The sequence below is a fragment of the Emys orbicularis genome, chromosome 22 (genome assembly GCF_028017835.1).
Source record: "Emys orbicularis isolate rEmyOrb1 chromosome 22, rEmyOrb1.hap1, whole genome shotgun sequence".
NCBI classification, from domain to species: domain Eukaryota; kingdom Metazoa; phylum Chordata; order Testudines; family Emydidae; genus Emys; species Emys orbicularis.
The window spans coordinates 19912793-19932407 of NC_088704.1; the positions used below are offsets into that span (position 1 = coordinate 19912793).

A 19615-nucleotide genomic window follows, 5' to 3' on the forward strand; every position below is an offset into this window, starting at 1 on the left:
TTTAGATAAGGGGAGAGAGAAGCCAAGTGCGTTCTGAGGTTGTTATTAATGCCAAAAGTCAACATATGGGCATAGCAGACGATAGAAATGTGCCTGATACAGCTTCTAAATTCTGATGCTTATTGCACACCCAAGCTTGGCTTTATCAGCTGAATCTTCGGCTGATTTCTCAGAGCCTGGTTAATTATTTCCAAGGGCATTGATTGGGTTTAAGTGAATCTATTTTATTCTGTTGAGCTGGCTTCTGAGGGTGTGAGCTAGAGCCTGCAGTAGCCTCGGAAACACACAGTACAGCTGAGAAACATGTTCTGTGCCTCTGGCATTCTTCTTTCAGTGGCTTTTAATAACACGACTTCTCTACTTGTACAAACAGATGTCAGCCATAGAAACTATGACGGAGAAACTGGAGAGTTTTGCGGCCATGAAAGCAGACACCAGCACATCCCTGCAGGCCCTCCCACATCACTCCTTCAACTTCCGGTCCCCGCCCCCTACGCTGTCAGACCCCATCCTGCGCAAGGGCAAGGAGCGCTATACCTGCAGGTAAAGGACAGGCACTGCCAGTAGAACTAACCCGAGATGCTCCGTTTGGGAGTTTGGTTCCATACTTGTTAAGGCAACATCCAATACAGACATGTTCTAGGGCACGTGGAGAACAGATACACAGAGCAGAATCTGAGAGGACACATTAATTCTAAAACTGTTTGTTTTTGTTTGAAGAAAATTCAGCATCCTCCTTTTACCTATAACCTTAATCTAGCAATTATCAGGCCAAAGAGAATTTTCTAAAGCAAATTTATTTGGGGGGGAGGGGCGGCTAAAATAAGGCTTTATAATGCAAGCTCATTGTAGCCTCAACAATCCGAAACTTTGCCACTTAAAATGATATTTTATGCAGCAATATGTCAAATGTAGGCATAGCCACAAAAATATTTCTGGATCCATTCCATCTGCAAAACCCCATATCTGAGCATGCATATTGAGTAATAATAATCTGCGTCTACACACCCATATTTTTATGTGCAATTACCAATTTTTTGTGCTAATTCTCATTGCATTTTTGGGAGGGTGGATGCATCCATTTTGTCCACAATTGACATCTAGTCTTTAGTCTGAGATTTTACTTAGGTATTCAGAAATCCCGGGATTCTATTATTCCTCATGTAAATCCATGCTGGTTCATGTTCCCCACATGGAAACATTAACTGTCAGGTTTTGCAGTGGCAGAATTTTAAAGCTTTATTTGTTGTTATCATGGTGCATTCTCTGTGTGTAAATATATCCACTCCTCCTTTTGTGTTTATTGTGAAATCCAGTTCCCTTTCTTATTTTCCTGCTTTCTGGTCTCTTACCACTTCCTAAAGCTGAACCGCCTGGTTCGAAGCAGATGGTCGCACCTGCAGTAGTTCTTCCAGACAATGGTAATTTATAGTCATGTAATGATGGGTATTTGATCCTGCTTTCCTGTTCATTCTCAGCATTTGAGCATAACCAAGTGTCTTTTGCCCTTTTCCTTTTAGTTTGCATCTTAAATACAATTGATTGTACCAGCTTCTCCTGCACTTTAATAGTGTGTTGTTGCACAGGTCATTTGAGAAAGGATAATGTTCTCATTTGGGAATGTTACCAAAATAAGTGACAGAGAGGGATAGAGAATAGGGGGTTATGAAGTGGCCTTGTATTGCAGAGCAGTAAGGCACTCATGGTTACTTTGACTTTTGCCTTCCTAGGTACTGCGGTAAGATCTTCCCCCGGTCAGCGAATCTGACAAGGCATCTTCGGACACACACAGGAGAACAACCCTACAGGTGATTCTCTTGCCCAGATAATACTCTTGCCCTTCTCTTCATGTTGAGAGCCTGGTTCACCACTATGCCATTCCATTGATTTCAATAACGTTAGCCCTGCACAATACTGTAGTAACGTTGTATTACACATAGTGATTAACTCTCTCATTAACCATTCACTTCAATGAGAGCTGAAGACTGTCCCCCACTGTTTTGTAGGGGGTGTTGGTGAGCTAGCTGTTGGGTTTAGCCAGATTAGTTTTCTTTTAATGTTTGCCACAGATGCCGTGAATAACAGATTATTGAACCTTTTTTGTATATCTTGTTTGAAATCTAAATAAGTACATAAATATGAACTTAGTCAGTTTGAAAGTATTGGTTATCATAAGCCAAGGGCCTGATTTTCACACTTCAGTCTGCACTTGTGTGTGCACAAAATGGCACATGTGCAAACCCACACACACCCTTTTTATACCTGTTTGCCCCGGCACATTCAAGGGCTAGAAACTTTGTACGCAAAATCCACTTGGTGCAAATGTTTGAACATTTAGTAGAGCTAATTGGAAAATTTATATTTTTCACTGAAAAATGATGGTGGGGAAATTTGCCAAACTTTTTTTCCTTTCAATTTTCCAATTAGTTTTATTGGTTGCTCACAAAAATTTAGAAAAAAAATGTTTGTAGGCATATGTACATGCAAAACTGAGCACACACAAGCGAAGGACAAGTTGTGTCCTCACCAAGGTTTATCATAATATTTATCAGAATTCTCAGAACAAGCCTTGGTTACTGTTATTGAGGCTTATCATTAACTTTCATTGTTGTGATGGTGATTTAGTAATTAATACCAAGGGGTATCTCTACGCTAACTACAGAGACCTGTGATGTTGACCATATAAAGGCAAACATAAACAATTTTAGGAACAGCAAAAGGCCATCTGGTCAAACATACTGGACATTTTTGGTGGTTTAGCTTAACTTAATGAAGCCACTTTTCCCCCCTTATTTAAACCTTTCCAGAAGAGTTAAATTTTGATTGTAAGCATTAAATAAAGAATTATTTGTAAGGCCTCTCTAAAATGGCATATATTTTGTAACCACTCACTATTCTTCTAATTCTTCAATTTCATTATTTGATACAAAGTGAATGAATACTGATATTCACTCCACACCCTTGTTTCACCAAAATGCACACTCCCGGTTACACACAGATTGTGAGTCCAGTTTTCTTCCAAAAAAGGAGACACGCAACCGAACAAAGGATAGGAAAATAAAGATTTATTTGATCTGGTCTTCTCCCAGAAAATGAGCTCTGTGTGTGTTTTTTTGTAATAGAGGTTTGACTTCTGGACAATGTTGCATTGGAATAGTACTCCTGAGAGTTAGTGCTATGTTTACAGAAGACTTTAATTATCATTGATTTTCTTTTGCTCTCTGAGAACTGCGATTTCCAACTTTAGCAACAATAATTGTTTTGAAAGCTTTTTTAGCAAACGTTGACTTTGTCTGGGTACAGGACCTGGCTGATTCTCAGGATTTTTTTGTTCTTGTTGTTGCAACTTTTCTTTTGACTCTTTAAGCAGTTCCCGTGTTCACGCTTGTAATTCGGAAGATTATTCAAACTCACATGTGCACAAACATGAACAAAACCACCTACATGAAACACAGACCCAGAGATACAAATGTACATGCCTGAATACAGAAGCAGTATTGTTAGAGCAGGAATTAGCAAACTGGGAGACATAGGTTCTGTTACTGACTGCCACTGATAAACTGTCTCACCTTTGGCAAGTCACTTTACCTGTGTGTGTCTTAGTTTCCCCATCTGTAAAATGGAAAAAATACATTACATTATGGGGGTTAATTAACTAAAGTTTGTACAATGTTTTGAAAATTTAAAGTGCTACTTATTTTGTTACTGAGCCACACACACTAATGTACTATACATATGTATTTAAAAGCAAAATGGTTAAAGATGATTTGACTGTATCATGACGTGTGCACATCTTTGTGATACAGTGGATTTAGGGGGGATTCTTTCCTATTTACAGTTCTTTTCCCCCATCTGGTCTAAAATTCAACAGTATGTTTCAGAACTCAAGAATAAAACAAAGCAATCAAACTTAACTATTTCAATTTCCTTCAGAGGAGGACAAAATAAGTTTGGCTTGTTGTGAAATAATGTCAGATTTCTCTGGCTACTCAGGTAGTAAAAAAACAGGACACTGTCATCCTTCTCCATGAACTGCAAAGCAAGATTCAGAAGAAGCAGGTTTTTTTAATGACCCTCTTACTGTTTAAAACGCAGAAATACAAGGGTGTTTTGTGGGGGCTTTCCCCCTCCGGCTTTGAAACTACATAAAACCAGAATCAAGAACAAGCAAAGGCCATTTGGTTCAACAAGGCTTATTCCCTCCTTCAAAAGTCTATTCCCTCCAGGATGCCATCTAATTGATTCTTGAATTACACCCAATCCTGGAGCCTTAGCAACCTTGCCTGTTACGCTGTTCCCTAGATCTGTGATTCTTTCTATAAAGATGTGCTTCCTGACGTCTGTTTTGAATTTGTTTTTCTTTAATTTCCTTTTCGGCCCCCATGTCCTGTTGTCTGCACTAAGTTGAAACTAACAACTACAGCTGACATTTACCATGTCATTTAAGATTGCACATAGTTCAATAAAAATCTCTTCTTTCTTGTTTTCTGTTAAAGATCCTGGGCTAAATGCATCCCTGGTGAAACTCCACTCAAGACTAGGAAGTTACATAGGGAAGGAATATGGACCCATATGTTTAAGGGCTTTTACTGTCTTTACAGCTCATGTTATTGAGTCTTCAAATAAATGTAAAGTTTTACAAATGGAATCATATTACTTATTGTGTAGTAAGAACAAGGCACCATAATATTCTAGTTGTGATTTAATCAGAGTATCTTAGTTCTATGGTGACTAGCTCCATTACACAATGTTATACATCAGTGTTCTAGCTGCCTGTTTCTCTCCAACTGGCTTTTTAAACCCTGTCTCCGTAGTCCTTGAGGTCTTAAAGGTTGTCCACTATTTCTCTGAGATCTTTCTCAAAGTTCCCCAGCTCTGGCTCATTGCTATCCATCATTTATTCCTGCTTATTATTTTTGAGCCTGCCGGTGTATTATTTTAAATTGTTCAGCAATAAATTTCACTGGCAATTTGTCAGTGAGTTTACAAACCAACTGCAACTCCTTTTGTGTTCTACTTTCCTTCAGCCTCTGCATTTACCTCTTCCCTAAATTTAAAGTTGGTCTCTCTGCCGAGGTAATTTATTTAGATTAAAACCAGCAGAAATCCAAGTTCTGGCCCCTCTGGGACCACATTTAATACAGGACGTCTCCCTCGTCCCCGCACTCACAGACATTAGAAATACCTCCCTTCACATGTCCCTCTGTTTTCTGTTTTTTTAACAAGCTCTTTATCCATTCTCCATATCCTACCCTGGATCCCCATAGCTCATAGTTAAAGCAAGGGCCTGTCAAGCAAAACTTTTCAAAGGCTTCCTGAACATCTAAATAAACTGACAAACATGGGGCCAAATCCTTCTTGCCTTACTCATGCATACTCCCTTTGAAGTCCCTGGAACTGCTCATGTGAGTAATGTGAGCCGGACGTGGCAAGTAGACCTACAATAGTAGCAGCAGCAGTAAACAATTATATTACGGTAGCAGTCAGAGGCCCCAGTGAGGACTGAAGCCCTGTTGTGTCAGGCACTGTACAAACACAGATACGAGGCAGTCACTACCCCAAGTGGCATACAGTCTAAAAGACACAAAGCAGACAGAAGGGATTGGGATATAACATATGAGCAATTGGCACCACTTGGGGGATTACATGTTTGGCTGGGGTTTAATTTTTTAACTGGGGGTAGAGGTAGGGTGAGGAATGGTAGAGTCAGTAAAGGTAAGGGAGTAGGGAAAGGAAGGCCAGGGAAGGAGTCCTCACCAATCTAGTCACGCTCAGCAGGAAGGGTGATGTGGGCAGCATGGTAAAGGGGAGCCCTAAAGAGGGATTTGAGGGAGGATGAGGAATAGGCTGCATGGGTTTTTATCAAGGAGTATTTCCCATGCACAAGACACTGACTGGTGGACGGAGAAGGCTGGTGACACTGCTGGAGTGAAGGAGGAGATGCTAATGAGAGGTTATTAGAGCGAAGTGGGGCAGGGCTCAGTAGTGAAGAGCCTTGAACGCAAAGACAAGAAGCTTGTGTTTGGTGTGGAGGTGATGGAGTAGCTGGTTAAGGGCTACTGGGAGCGCTGTGGCCAGAGCAGTGGTAGTCCGAGCGTGTGGCTGGAGCAATAGCCACAAGGCTAGTCTTACCAGCATTTGGAGCGGATCTTAGGGGGCAAGTTCGCAGAAGTCATGCCTAGAGAGGTAGAAGCTTCTACATTCAAGAAGCTAAATGACCTGTGTCCATTTCTAGAGATCTGTGTCATCTACAGCATCCCTGTCCCCTTCCTTTTTATATTGCCAGAACCCTGAAGCCAGGGTAAGGGTTGATGTACCCTTGGAGAGCAACAGGCAGCTAGAACACCGATGTATAACATTGTGTAATGGAGCTAGTCATCATAGAACTAAGATACTCTGATTAAATCACAACTAGAATATTATGGTGCCTTGTTCTTACTACAAATCAAAACAGGAGCCATCTTGGGGTGTTACTTTCCTGCACTTCCTGCCTGTGTGATCTGTGGTCATACCCCTTACGGGACTGCCAGAGCTATAGTGTGTGTGCCCCTCCCCTCTCCCAAACACTCACACCCACGGACAGCTTCCCTTGGAACCCTTGATTTGTCAGAGCTTGTGAATTCCTGAGAATTTCTTGATTGTTTTACAGCACACACATTGTTTGAACTCATTTCTCAGTGCGACGGCCTGTTCTTTGGAAGCTGCAGTTGTCCACTCAGCTAATAGGGAGCTTCTTGGATTGGCTTAACATGCTTTTGGGTTGGTTTATTTGGGGGGTTCCTGCCAATTTTAGCATCACCTTTGTTTATTTACTGTGTATTTAGCTCTGTGTGTAGGTGTGTATATACAAAAATATGACATTATACACTATCAGGGCTGGAAGGGACCTCAGGAGGTTATCTAGTCCAACCCCCTGCTCAAAGCAGGACCAATCCCCAACTAAATCCCCAAATGGCCCTCTCAAGGATTAAACTCACAACCCTGGGTTTAGTAGGCCAATGCTCAAACCACTGAGCTATCCCTCCCCCCCACTTTGATGAGTCAAAGTGTATACTTTCTTTCATTGTCCTGTATGATGTTCTTACTATAGTTCAAAAGACTAGAAAACAAAGAGGAGGATTCGGTAGCCAGGTGTCTATGGAATAATCGGGACATTTTGTTATCTGGACATTTTAATCTTGATGACCAGAAGTGATGGGCAGCCTCATCTTTGGGTGGCCTCAGTAGAAGCTGCAAATGCTCAACATATCTGAAAATCAGACCCTTCAATTTTGGGGAGGGAAAGGGAGCCGTACAAAACTTGTGCATGTTTAGTCATCAGTATATAAAATGATTTCTTTGGCTTTTTTGTTGCCAACAAAAGCAAACATCCAAAGAGGCATCATGCTCTGTTTTCATCGATGGTTCAGTTTTCATTTTGTAAGAGTTGAGTTAAAAAAGAAATGTATTTGGAAAAGCATTTTGGAGAAAGGCAGTTTGAAAAAAATGCGATAAAGCAAAAGACTGTGTGCGCTTCCTAGTGTATTGAGGATGAAGTTACATTATATCTAATGTCTTGATCCTTATTTGTGATTTAACGGTAGGGAACACAGTAGTGGATGTGGAATCCATAAATATTGGGGGGAGAGTTTAATATATCTCTCTCTGTTACTTCCAACAATAATATGAATATATTTTTAGAGACCAAGTCACAGTCACAAGGCTGTAGCACATCCAGAAGGGGTGTGTGTGCCACAATAGCGTAGATTTTTGACACTTCCACCCCTCCCTCATTTTTTTTTTTAAAACAACAACATTACGTCTTACTGATAGGCTGAATCTAGTTTCAGAGCTAAATGGTACAACAGAGTCCAATCCTGATGGTCTTCCTCACACCCAAGGACTCTCACTGAAGTAAATGGGACTAGGAACATTCATAAAATTAACAAGACTTGGCCAACAGCAGGGTTTAATGTTGTGTTCTGCAGGAAATGGGTTTAATGCGCTAAATTTTGCTCTTGTTTATGCCCGTATCTATCCAGAGCAACTCCCTTTAAAGTAAGTATAGTTACTCAGGATTTATGCTGGTATGAGTGCATTGGTCCAGAAAGTTTAAACGATTTGCAGAAGTCCACAGAGGAGAAATAATTCCACTGTTATTGTGGATTGTGGTGATGGGACTCGGGGGAAAAGAGACTTGATGAGTATTAACTTACTGAGATTCAGACTGATATAAAAAGGACTTAATGTTTGAAATCTTCAATATTGAAACCCTTCCTTGTGGCTCAAAGCTGCCCTCTTCAGTAAGTTAGGTACATTCTTGTTCCTCAATACAAGTGAGTGCAGAGGGTTTGGGCTCACGAGGGACCATTGCATTTGCAAAGGCCTGTATACTCCTACTTTGTTTCAAAGACACTGAATATAAAGTGTGTTGGGGGGACATAGTTTGGAAATGAGCTGCTGACACATCAACTGTGGGTTCTGCAGAGACTTATTTGAAAGGGAGACTCTTTCCCACTCACCCCTTTCTAAATGCTCTCTTCCATGGCTCCTACCAACTACCTTCCCACCAATGGGTAGGTTTTCTCCACCTTTACAAATGCCATTTCTGGTTTGCATGATCATTTGCTAAATAAATCATGGTTTTATTTTTAGATTGCGTATACTCCTCAGGGCAGGGAGTGCATTTCCCTCTGTGACTGGAGATTATTTTGCAGATGCTGGGTACTACCACAATATAAATATTAATTAATTATTATTAATTATATGCTAATAGGCCTACACCTTGAGCATCTCTTTGTTCCTTCAGCCCTTTAGAAATTTCACAAAAAATCACTAGAGTCTATTTTATCTCCAAATGACTCTGTCACTTGTGAAGCTACAAGATAATGGGCTTTTCTTTCTCTTCCTTTCTATCTCCTTCTCCCCCTTCTTCTTTCTTTACAAAATAAGAAACCTGAGAGACATAAATTCTCCTTTCGTGTTGGTACATTTATATATGGAAAAGTAATTATTTACTTTTAAGTTACTATTTGTTTGGACTGGCTAACCTCTTAATTAATCCTAACCCCTTCTTTCCGCATCTTGAATAATAATAATATCAGAATTGTCGGAGATGATTAATGCCCCATGCTTTCCAGGTCCTCAGTCAAGTAAAGATTTATAGAGCGATGTTTGATGGTAGGTTTTTTTCCCCCCTCGGTTGCACTGACTGGCATTTGCTTCTATTTTTCAGGTGTAAATACTGTGACAGGTCATTCAGCATTTCCTCTAACCTCCAGCGGCACGTTCGAAACATCCATAACAAGGAGAAGCCATTCAAATGTCACCTGTGTAACCGATGCTTTGGGCAGCAGACCAACTTGGACCGACACCTTAAGAAGCATGAACATGAGAATGTGCCAGGTAGGGGGTCAACACTGCTGTGTAACTCTGTTAGGGGCACTGGAGAGAGAAATCCCCAATTTAAGTCACTCTGGGTCACATGTGAGAATCTTCATGGAAATCTCCATTCTTGTATGTGAATATTACTGGGCAGCAAGAGAAAAATATTTATTTTAGATGTTTGCATTTCTAAAATTACAAAGAAGTGTGTGTGTGTGTCTGTCACACACAAACTTTTTTAAAGCTGAAATAATATATTTTAGATGCTCACATAACGGAAGCAGATAGATTTTTGCTTATGTGAAAAACAACTTAACAAGAAGGAACCTGTGTATTGAAACCCAAAATATGAACTTTCATCTGAGAAGAAATTTCTTGGGAAAGCTACAAGCAAATAGAAACAGACGTTTATAATGGATTCGTCTTCTCCAATGTTTTTATACCGTAAATGCCTGTAATGCTGAAATGTGTCTGTGACAGTACAAACTTGACGTATTATTTAGACCTGCTAACTCCATAGTAACAGAGAGGAAGCGTGGTCCAGTGCTTAGGGTTGGGACTTAGGAGACGTGGTTTCAGTTTCTTGCTCTGCCCCATCCTGCTTGTGTAACCTTGGGCAAGTCACTTATTAAAGGTATTGAAGCCCCTTAAGAATTTTCAAAAGTGCCCTGGGCATGTTTGAAAATCTCATTAGGTGCCTACTGCACCTTTTAAAATTCTGGCCCTTCATTTCTCCATGCCTCCATTCCTGCATATGTCAAATGGGGACCATAACCCTGCCCTGCCTGCCCACAGTGCTGTGAGGATAAATTCATTAAAGCTTGCAAGGTGCTCAGATACTGCAGTAGTGGAGGCAGATAAGAACCTAGGATAGACAGATAACAGTACTTAATGATATTTCCCGTCCCTGTACAGATACTAATTATGTCTCTCTGTGCACATTCACTTTTGGAAGATATCAGCTTTTTCTGCCAAGATTTTTGTTTCCTGAAACTTTCTTTCAATGTAAATTCTTACCATGCAGTAAATGCTTTATTGCGCTAATTTTCCTCCTTGTTTTCTATTGAGAGCAGCGTTGGCAATACCTGATTCTTTCTCCTGGTTCTTCTCTTGTCCCTTGTCCCCTGTGCAGTGAGCCAGCACTCTGGAGTCATTACTAACCACCTTGGGACCAGTGCCTCCTCCCCAAACTCGGAGCCAGACAACCATGCACTTTTAGACGAGAAAGAGGACTCGTATTTCTCTGAAATCAGAAATTTTATTGCAAATAGCGAGATGAATCAAGCATCAACTTTAACAGATAAAAGGTAAACAAACAAAGCCACGCTAATGGACACTTCTTACCAGACTGTTCAAAGGCTGGCCAGCCATCTCCGTGTTCAGGGCTTGATTTCAAATAGTCTGAAAAGATCAGAGTAATAATGAGAATCCCGCAAGGCACTCAACTTAGACTCCTTATACAGAGCGTCTCAATTCTTTTCTGCTTGTGGCAGAAGTTACATAAGAACGGCCATACAGGATCAGACCAAACGTCTATCTAGCTCAGTAGCCTGTCTTCCGACAGTGACCAATGCCAGGTGCTTCAGAGGAAATGAACAGAACAGGTAACCATCAAGTGATCCATCAACCTTGCAGAAAAGACTTGGAAAGCTCTGTATAAGGAGTCTAAGTCTCTCAGGAGCCAAAGTCCCTGTCACAGAATGAGTGGTACAGCTCAGACTGGTGTGTAGCGTATGAGGAATGGAAGTGCTGTCTTTGGGAGCGAGTGTCGGGGAGGACCCTCCCATGAGCACAGAATTCAGTGGGGAAGGGCACTACGGAGGAAGTAATCAGACACTCATCATAAGTCAAGAGGTTCACTTTTCAAAACTCAGCTGTGGTTTTAGAGTCTGGTCACTTGGCATCTCGGGCTCACTGCTGTGTTGGGTCCCCCTTCCCAAGTAGAGCTGGATGAATAACATCATTTTCAATTATCAGAGGGGTAGCCGTGTTAGTCTGGATCTGTAAAAAGCGACAAAGGGTCCTGTGGCACCTTATAGATTAACAGACGTATTGGAGCATAAGCTTTCGTGGGTGAATACCCACTGTGTCTGACGAAGTGGGTATTCACCCATGAAAGCTTATGCTCCAATACGTCTGTCTATAAGGTGCCACAGGACCCTTTGTCGCTTTTTACAGAACCAGACTAACACGGCTACCCCTCTGATACTTGACATCATTTTCAATTTAATGGCAATTTCAAAAAGTAAAAAAAAATTGTTTCAGATAGGACAGAAAATGAAAATTTTAGAATTTTCTGGCAAATTGAAAAGTTTAAAAAAATTGCTTTGGGTTGAATGAAACATTTCATTTTGGTTCTTCATTCTGTTGTTAACACTTTTGATATTTAAAGTAAAATTAAAAGAAATTTTTCAACATAGTTGTTTCAAACAAAAAAAAATTGAAATGTTTCATTAGAAAAAATGTCCAATCATGATGTTTCATTTTTTTCAGATTATTTTTTCCTTATTTGGTGGGAGGGGGAAAGATCCCAAATCAACAATTAGCTGAATCTGACCAGAATTTCCAAAATGTTTAGATGTTGCCAAATGTTTATTTTTTCCTGGGGAAAAAAAAGTTTGGTCCAAAATGTTTTGCCCAGCTCTATTCCCATGGATCCCTTCGTTTTCTCCATCACTCGTGAACCCAGCCCTGGATATTCAGTTGCATTCATAAACAAAGAACAAATTGTGCTGATGCTGGATGATTACACTGCATTCAGCGCTTAACTTACCAGCAGGCCAGCCTCGTGTTCATTGCCAATGCTACAATAGTGACAGCCCTTTAGAACTTTACATGTGGAATGCAACACTTCACTTCACCCAGAATGCTTGTAAAAATGTGAAATTTAGACATGTTTTCCATTTCCTTCCCTACTCTGTTGCCTTCATCTCAGCCCTGAAAGCAAGATAAAGTAACCCCATCTCAGATACAGACTTCTCACCAGAGTTTTTGTTTAGATTGCACATGTGGAAATAAAACAGGGGGGGGGGGAAGGTTCGCTGTATTTCCTGAGGGAAATTAGGAATCTTTCAACCTTGCCTGATGTAGACAAAAAAATAGACAAGAGGAGAACTCCTCCGCAGGCTGGTATAATTGATCCAGAGGGAGAATCAAATTTGGGCCTGTACCTTAAAGAAAATCGATCAAAATTCTCTAAAACAAACATGCTGATGATGTGTTTAGACTAAGTGACAAGATCCAGGGCTCGGAAAACATCTGAGTTTCCCCTTAATTTTTTAAACCTTATTTTGACTGAGTGATATTTAATCTACAGGGGAACCAAAAAGGACATTCTGTGTTGTACAAATGTCACTCCGTTCCAGGGCCAGTTGTAATTATGTTCCTGATGCTCTGTTGTTTTTACAAATAACCATTCAACGCTGATACCAAGTTTGAAAGCTTTTTTGTTTTGGTTTTAAAAAAAAAAAAGCCAAAAATGTTTGAATGGGACCTCCATGTAATTAGTGTAACCTACATTTGACAAAAGCAACAGGACAACGATGTTCCTGATTTTAATATTAATTTGGTTGTGGAAACTTTCTGGGTGAAGAAGTTAAAGTTAAACTTCTATCATTCCATCTAGCAGCATCTCAGACTGTTCCAACTACACATTGTTACCAAATGGGATCTTGTTCTCTTAACCTGGTTTGTTTTATTTCCTGGCAGCTTACTTCCTCTCATGTCCGTATGGGTATAACAAGGGGCAATGGGACAAAGGAAGATGTAGGTTGGCCGTTAGGGAAAGTTTGTAATGAAACCTATCCCAATGTGGAGCTTTGTCGCTAGGCGAGTGGTTATTTTGATACTATAAGCACAGAGAAAAACATGGCCCTTGGCCCACAGAAGTTACAGTCCAAAGGGTGAAGATACTTAAAACCAGACTGAACAAAATCTAGTTTTAAGAATGGACAATGTTTGACTCACTCCATTAGCTCTTAGACACTGTAGAGAACAATCTTGCATTGGTGAGGAAGCACAGATTAGTTCACCTAATAGGTATTTTCTGTCCCCAGCCATTCTGAACCATAAATAACAAATACATGGTTAAATGCCTGAATCTTGCACCAAAGTGGCAGTGCATTGCTGCTCTCAGCTGACCTCTTGGTTCCTTCTCCGGTGCTCAAACATTCCAGGCCAGAAATCCAAGACATTGATAGCAACTCCCAGTGTCACGGGTTAGCAAATGAGAAAACAGAAGATGTGGATGAGGAGGAGGAAGAATTGGAGGAGGAAGATGACGACAGCCTGACAGGGAAGTCACAGGATGAAACAGTATCACCCACGACGGAGCCCCGAGGAACGTTTGAGGATGAGGAGGAGGAAGAGCCCACATCCCTCACCATGAGCTTTGACCATACCCGAAGGTGAGTGGGGCCATTTCCTCTGGGAAGCAGAATGGGGTTAGATTTCTCACCCTGTGTCATTAGCAGGTCATGGGTGGTATCACTTTATTTTTCAAACCATGAATCATACCTCCAGTTTGCCCTAGGAACTTCATTTTCACCATGGTGGGGAGCACAAATAAATAAACGGAAATGCAAAAGTATAAAAAGACAGATACACAAGGCCTGAAAAATGCACAGTGGGAAAGGTAAACAGCACATGAAAAAAACAGCCTCCTCAATGTATCATGAACTCTTCCACCTGACACAATGGCAGTGTCTTGATTTTCAAAACCCTGGTCAGTGAAAAGAGAGCTGGTGCAAGGAAATCTAGAGAATGGCAGCTTTCCACTACCCCACCCATTTTATCTGCAGCAAAATGGCAGCATCCTCTTGTCTCAGGATGTAAGGCCCTGCATTCATTTCAGATGAGACAGTGCGGCTGGCCTTTGTGTGGGCAGAGTGGATGTGTCCCCAGGCCTTTGTTTGCTTTTTGTGCCCATCCGTGCAGTGCACCCTGGTTCGTAAACCATCAGGAGGACATTTGCAAGTCCAAAAAGGACACTTCTGAAAGAGTTAATCGGTATTCTGTTTTACTCAGGTGCTCATCCAGATTGACAATACAAAGCACCCCAGTGGAAAGCTGTGTAAACCAAGCTAGGCAACTATCTGCCGCAGATGTAGTTTACAGTATGAGGTAGAGCATTAGCGTGAAGGCACCCTAGATAACTGTACATTAGAAAGTGCAATAAAATATAGCAGTGTTTGATTGTAAAGATATAAACAATGGTGGGAAATGGAATCCACTCCTTCCGTTAGCTCTCTTACCCACTTGCCTTTCACAAAATCTGTTGCCTTACATCCAGGAGCTGGCATGCCAAAGTTCATCCAAAGGGTGGTCCAGTAGATAGGGCAGGTAACCAGGCTACTATATGTCACTCTGCCATCGACTCACTATGCGCTCTAGCATTTAAGTCACTTTAAGCCTAAATGTTTGGGAAAAGTCTATTTTTGACTCTCAGTATTTTCAGAGGGGAGGGGCACCTGCAACTCCCACTGACTTCCATTGGGGTCGTTGGTGTTCGGGAAAATCAGGCCGTAGGTATCTAAAGTTGGTTCAAAACAACGGGCACTTAACATTAAAGTCCACTATTGAAATCGTAGATCTTAGCCTCTCTTGTGCCACAGGTTTCTATCCACTAATGATGCTTTGATATCCATGGATGAAAAGTGCTATGACATGCAAATTATTATTCTATTCAAAGGGTTTTTTTTCAGTGTGTTAGCGCTTTCCAATTAAGCCTATTGTAACCCCTGGGGAATATGGTGCAGTGGCTCTATTCCCCCAACTTTCAGGACTAGCTAGTAATCCGGCATCTCTGAATAGGAGACCAGAATGAAAACGGTAACCACACCGAACCACAGAACATATGGTAGCACTAATGCTTGAGATGTATGTGCATAACCATGCATTCCACTTTTTCTTTGCTCCTTGCATCATGTGCATTTTTTTGTCCACCTGTCTGTCTCTTCATGCATGTGGCTTGTGAGAACCCCATGGTATGTGCATGCAGGCACTGACTTAGCAACACACACATTGGTTAGACTGTAAACGGTAAGATAAGCTAACAACAGGTCAACCCCTTCCCCTGGTCATTGGTACAGGTGTATTGAGGAGGAAGAAGCCGGCTTGTTAGATTTGGAGCAGATGCCGAATTTTGGGAAGGGGCTGGATCTTCGCAAAGCAGCCGAGGAAGCATTTGAAGTTAAAGATGTGTTTAATTCCACCTTAGACTCTGAGACAATAAAACAGACTCTGTACAGGCAGGCTAAAAACCAGGTAGGTATATGACAGAACATTTTACCGAGCTTACCTCCAGCATTTAGCATGGGATTATCAAACAGCTGGGTTCCTTTAGCCAGGTTTGTGTTCTGTCCATGCTGAACTGGAATTCTGATGGTGAAGACTAACTTGTAAATCACAACTGTTTGCTACCATGTTGCAGTCCAGGAGAAATAGGAGTGGGGAGGGAATTCTTAACTCAAGTTTTATATCATCAGTTCCACGTACCATTATAACCTTGTGGAGTGAGTGCAGGGTTAGAGCTATATAGTGATGTAGGTTCATCTCTCTATATCTGTCTATAGAAATATGATAATGCAATAGTTACAAACTTTGGGCCAAATCCTCAGCTGGTATATATTGGAATATATTGTTTTCACTGGAATAATGACAATTTACACCAGTTGAGCATCTGGCCCTTTGAAACAGCAGTAAAATATAACAGGATTTAATAATAAAAACATAAAATCTAATTCAGAATGATAGTTTCTAGACTTGCTTGGAGAACTGCATCATCTTAAGCAAATTTAGAAATTGCCATTGTTTTGTGCATTAAGCTTTAAACCTAACGCGCCTTTAAAATAAAATCCCCCCTTCTTATCAAAAGACATACCAGTTCAGGCACAGCAAAAGCTGATGCAGGCCTTCTTCCAAAACTCGAAACAAAATCCTGAAATTTGAAAGAACTTGGAAAAATTTTTTTTTTTAAATTAGCATGGCTCTGTGCTCGTTGGTTTTGCCATAAGCAGAAATGCCATGAGAGGCTCTGTTCTCATGAAGTTTGCATCCTGGTCCAAATAAAGCAGCAACAGATCTTATGAGGGAGCCATTCTGTGAGATGTCCAGCCCCATTACCAGAACAAAGAGGATACATTGAGACAAAATTCAGAGACAGGGTCTGCAGAAAACCTGCAAACTTTTTGCCATCGTCCATCTGTTCTTATCTGCTTAAAAGAGGCCACGTAGTTCAAATGCTTCTTTTAAGAATACTAGTGCAGGTTTGAGTATATTTACCTCTGCTTGGGGTTTTATTGGGGATGAGATCAGCTACTGTACTTGGAGTCGTTCTGTCCTCTAAGCAACAGGAATACAATACAATTTATCTTAAAGACCACCCAAAGGTGCAACTAAATGCAGTTGCCTAATAGAGGTGGGTCTTTAATTAAAGGTCAAAGGGGATTGTGCTGGAAACCCTAAGGCTACTTTATAGTGACTGCTTAAGACTGGGGTCAGGAAGTTGGGGTGGGGGTTGCCTATTGGAAGCGTGGGTATTTTATACAGATTTGACTGCACTTAAGGGAGTATTTTGGCTATGAAGATAGCACTGAAGTTCTTTTCTAGTGAAAAAAAGAGCTCATTTATCCTTTCAACACAAGCCACTTGCATGCCTCTGTCTGTGTCCTTTTACTAATACGCTGAGTGTACTAACTATTTAGGCACAACTTGATTTTTCTTGACTGCAATGTTAGATCTGGCACATGATTTTTTTTTAAGTAATTTTGTAGTAAGTGAGATCTAAGACATGTTACATATTGTCAAATATGATATAACTTGGACAATTTAAAATTCTCTGCTCTGCATGTATTACTGCAGACAATACGGTGGGAAAACAATATTTATCTGGTCAGACCAGCACAGAAATCTTACCTTTCTATCAGTTTTGGCTCACTGTCACTGTAGTATTGAAATGCACACATCCATGCAAACACCATAAAGCAGAATGCTCTACAGCACATACAGATGAGCATGAGATACAATGGTCAGATTGAGAACTGGATCTGAATTTGAGCTTCCTGTGGGGGAGGGGGAAGTTGGAATTGGAGTTTTGGGGCAGTTTTATTACTATTCTTTATTAAATTTGTGTTGCAGTAGTAGCTCCGGGTGCCATTGTGCTAAGCACCGTACAGACATCTGCAGTAAAGCGAGCGTCCAATCCAGGGCCCCTATCCTGCAAAGATTTATACACGTACTTAACGTCACACACCGTGGGTAATTCCAGAGATTTTAACTCACAATGTGCAAAGTTCAGCACATGCATAAATCTTTGAAGGATCAGGACCCGGGTTGTGACAAGATGCAAAAAATGGATGAGACAGACAAAAGTGGAGGCGGGAGAAGGGCTAGGTAGCAGCAAAGCAACCACATTACTCTCCAGTAAGCAGTGGTCTCTGCTCATTCATGGACTAGGCTTTGCCGGCTGGTAGTGCTGCAATAAACACACACAATTATACCACACTTACATTGCCAAACTGACACACACAGGCTCCAGCTCCTTCCAGACACAATGGAAATGCTCAGTAAATGAAATAACATGCCATACGCAAGCTCATCTCCACGGAGTCACTCAGTCCCTTTTGTCCTGTATAGCTGAACCCCCAGTTACAATTCTCCTTTTATGAGTCAGCAATAACTTCTGAAGGCCAAAGTTTCACTGTCTTCCCCAGGTGCACCGCAAAGTTATCATGCCCAGGTGTGTGTGTGGGGGGGGGGGCGGGGGCGGGGCTCGGCACAACTCACTCAGCAACGCACACTGTTCCATATGCACTTTTGAAAACTATGTGAAAAAAGGCAGCCAGAACTCCCTGGATATGTTCGGTGGGAAGAGTAATGTCCTCTAGGAGAGGGGCCTAGATGCAAGTGTCAGCATTTGTCATGAAGTGCAAGGTGCAAGGAAGGAAGTTAAGGGGTGTGTTTGAGATGCCCTTCCAAACCCACTGCGGCCTGGTAAAACTCTATGGCAAGGGCCACGTTTTTTTCCTCATGTGTGAACATAAGTATTGATTGGCAGGCGGGATCCCCAGCCCGCACCAAAGTGACTGACACTGACTGTCCTGACTTTCTGGTATGTAAATAGTTAAATGACTCTCAACTTCATGTGGATTATTCCAGGACCCAGGAGTGTGTATTCACCCATTTCCTTTCCTCTGCTTCTTCCCCTCCTTTAGGCTTATGCAATGATGCTGTCCCTTTCTGAGAACGCTCCCCTTCACACTTCTTCCCAGAATTCTCTGGATGCTTGGTTGAACATGGCAGGAGCAGCCTCAGAGTCGGGGACCTTTAATCCCATCAACCATCTCTGACGGGTCGAGAAGGCACTGGTTCAGAGTCGGAGCGAGGAGGTGGTGGTGCTGTGACTGCCCTATCAGAAATTCTAGCACGCAGAAGATGGATCAGAGGGCCTCAGGGAGTCGTCTGGGCTTTTGGCTGGGAGAATAAACCTGTCACATGTGACCTGCAATTCCCAGATTTGTATCTATCCACAGTCGTTCGTTTCTAATTTGTTAGAAAGAAACTCTCCAAACTGGATAGCCCTGAAGCAGCCCTAGGATTCCACCATCTCTAAGAATAGTGTAAACCATAAGTGAATTGCAATGGTGCAATCAAATACTGGCCCCTTTACAGTTACAAGACAATATAACTGAGCCAGCTGGTTTCTGCTTATAAACTAAAACTTGAAGTCATTCGACCCCTTGCCCCCCTCACACACCACATTCACTTCAGCTGAAGAGCAGTCATAAGAGGGGGAAGAGATCTAGAGCTGATCCATCCCTGGTATCATTCTGATATAGTCACCAGAGTTATACCAAGGAACGGTGAATTTGACCCATTTTACTTAACATAGCTCTTTGAAAGAGCGTGAAATTCTGCACCCCCCACAACAGCACTCATCTTTACACTGCAAAGTGTTGTTGTGAGTCTCTGTTGTGGGAAGCCACGCTCCCCGACATGCAATGTCCAAGCAGGGCTAGCTTCTGCCAAGAGCACAAATAATTGGTGCAGAAGGAGCATTGCTGGGGTTGCTCATACATGCACACAAATACATAGACAATGCCCCGGAAGCTCGACCCTAGAAAGCTCCTGTGTAGTTTCTCTCCCAGAGGGTCTTTCAAATGCTCTCTTCAGTGTTGGGGAAGAACCCTCTGCCCTGTGCCCTTGTGTTGGTTTGCTGGTGGTTGCTTATGCCGAGTACCCTGCCATCATTTAC

The 19615-nt window shown here is 41.6% G+C and overlaps 1 protein-coding gene across 1 annotated transcript in view; it reads left to right on the forward strand.

Annotated features, from left to right (window-relative positions):
• PRDM16 (PR/SET domain 16) overlaps positions 1 to 18710 on the forward strand; it is a 431201-nt gene extending 412491 nt beyond the window's left edge. Inside the window, exons 12-18 of the mRNA XM_065421282.1 lie at positions 374 to 543; positions 1731 to 1808; positions 9215 to 9384; positions 10496 to 10670; positions 13539 to 13769; positions 15453 to 15627; positions 18576 to 18710. Coding sequence (XP_065277354.1) covers positions 374 to 543; positions 1731 to 1808; positions 9215 to 9384; positions 10496 to 10670; positions 13539 to 13769; positions 15453 to 15627; positions 18576 to 18710 — 1134 coding nt within the window. The remainder of the gene's footprint in view (positions 1 to 373; positions 544 to 1730; positions 1809 to 9214; positions 9385 to 10495; positions 10671 to 13538; positions 13770 to 15452; positions 15628 to 18575) is intronic.
• The last annotated feature ends 905 nt before the right edge of the window (positions 18711 to 19615 follow it).